Raw genomic sequence first — 2476 nt, 5'->3', positions numbered from 1 at the left:
CCGGAGTGGCTAAGAAGGTCTTTATTAGCTAGAGATTGGTTGGGGATTTGCTTCGGGTGGGGGTGTGGAGTTTAGGACTATTAGGTTAGAGAATGGTTCTGGGATTAAGGATACTGGAGTTTGATCTAGGGGATAACAATTGGAATTTAGTATATTCAAAATCACTTCTTGAGATATGATAGAAAAGTTGAATAGGGCTTTGCCGGGGACGATGGCAGTAAGTAGGTTAAAGTTGTGTTTTGACTTGTTGGGCGCCAACAGTTGGTAATTGAATTGATTTAGCTGTTTGACAACCTTAGATAGTAGTGGGCATAACTTAATCGATACCTTATTGCGTTGAATCAGATCGTTGTAGGAATTAATCAGATTTAGGCTAAGAGAGACAACATCATCAATAGTGTGATCGCGCGGTATATTCATTATACGCAAAATCTGGGTATTCACTGTTTGATTAAGACCAAAGACTGCATAGGATACTAAAACATCAGCGCTTAATAATATTTTGGTAGTTAAGACATTGTCCTTCTCATTAGAAGATTTGGGTTGTAGATATCCATCAAGATTGACGACATAAACCTTCGAGAAGTTGGCAGATTCTGGGACTTGGCGTGTGATGATGGTTAGGTATTTACAAGTTGGGAGAACTTTACCTTTCGCGGTTCTGGCACCTAAACTAACAATAGTGTCCTCTTTGTAGTCTAATTCTAAGCCGAGAGTGAATTGGTCTATCCAGTTGACGTCATCAAGAAAGTCTATCTTGTCCACAATGGGGTAGTATAGACGTATAAGGGATGTTGAAAAATGGGTTACTAGTGGCCAAATGAATCTCTTTATAGCCGTTGTGAGCCCATTAACTCTCAGGTTGATAATGTATCGCGATTTGTCGATCTTCTCAATTTGCTTTCGGAACTGCCACCGTTTTATAGCGTTGTCAAACGATGGCACAGAAGAAGGAATATTTCTACATATCGCTTCGATCCAAATCTCAAAAGGACTGTTCGTAGCACTCAACTCTGGGTTTTCAAACATTGTTAAGAGTTGGGTTAGGACAAACAAACTAGCAGGGGCTCGCATACACCATATCTTGACAGATTTCACATTGAGACTGATTTTACTGATCTTCTTTAGGGCACCTAGTAACTCTAGCAGTTCATTCTCGTCCCATTGAAGGTCCAGGCAAAGTATATCGTCATGTTTCGGTGCAGTGATAGATAGCTCATACGCTCTGATATTATTAACTTCGTTGGCATCAAACAATTTACAAACAGGGGAAGGCCATTTGTCTAATGATCTTCTTAGCAACTGATCAAGAAGCCTTCCTTGCTCATTGGTTAAATCAATTGTACAACCTTCTTCATCTAACCCAAGATTAATATATTTGTAATCACAAGAGAATAGGTCATATTGAATGTCATCTGATTCCTTATCGCAAACTGTAAGATAACTTACTTGGGAGTTATTTAATTGATCCAGTATGCTGAATAGTTGTGATCTTATGGACTTAAGATAAGTTACTTTTAGGGCCCTCTTTTCTTTATGTTTCTTCTGTTGGGCCTGCGTTTTAGAGATCGCCCAGTGTGATTTGCTAATGTTGCCGGGTTTCTTATCTCTGTCTAATTCCTGTATTTTTGTACTTAGAGTGTCTATAACTGCGCCTACACTAGCTACTAGTCCACACACATCTTTAGATGTTCTGTTTCCTACATTTTCTTCCAATTCTTTGGCTAGTTCGAGTATTGTTGTATGGTCTTCCTTTTCCAGGAATTGGTTTAGTTCTGCTTCTTCTTCCTCGGCTTCGTTGTATCGCTCGTATAATGCATTGGAATCATAGTGTTTGGCTAACTCAATGACCTTGATTTCAATCTTGGCTATTTTTTCTTCTATCTCTATCTCTGTTGCTGTTCGTCTGAGTTTGTTTGTCTGCAGTTGTGTTTCTAGAGTGCTACGATCAAACTTAATATCGTTCAATTCTCTCACTTGAGCTATTACATCCTCTATTTTACCAGACCTTATGACACGTATATATTTACCATCAAGACAGCCATTTATGTAGCCTAATAGCTTCCGGGCTATTATCGCGGCACTTTTCTGTATTAGCACTTCTCTAACCACTAGAGATGGCGAGCGATCTATTATACGTTCGTACTCCTTTATAACTGGGTCGAAATAATCGTGGCTAGATTGGTTTAAGTTCTGGCTCATACGCCCTTCTACTTCTACCAATTGATCAAGGTATTGGCGTATGCTTTGGATCTTGCTTGCGAATATTCGCTTCTCTTGGATTATATGCAAGTTAAGCAAAGGTACAATCATATCTACTATTCTATTAGCTTGTTGTATCGCGTGAGCCTCCTCATACACATAATCATCTTCAGAATCACTACTTGCACTACACCAAACACAACACAATACAATAACCAAGCAAACCACTCGATAAACCTGCAAAGAGTATTCATTTAACCTTCTGTTCATTTTA

At 39.0% G+C, this 2476-nt stretch overlaps 1 protein-coding gene across 1 annotated transcript; it reads right to left on the bottom strand.

Annotated features, from left to right (window-relative positions):
• Positions 1 to 24: 24 nt before the first annotated feature.
• On the bottom strand, positions 25 to 2476 carry NEHOM01_2507 (uncharacterized protein; the record flags this gene model as incomplete). Its single annotated transcript, XM_051491383.1, has 1 exon — positions 25 to 2476. A coding segment is annotated over one exon (2452 nt), but the record flags the coding sequence as incomplete, so codon positions are not given.

Source organism: Nematocida homosporus, assembly GCF_024244095.1.
Source record: "Nematocida homosporus strain JUm1504 chromosome Unknown 4486, whole genome shotgun sequence".
NCBI classification, from domain to species: Eukaryota; Fungi; Microsporidia; genus Nematocida; species Nematocida homosporus.
This window is presented reverse-complemented; position numbering and strand designations above follow the sequence as displayed.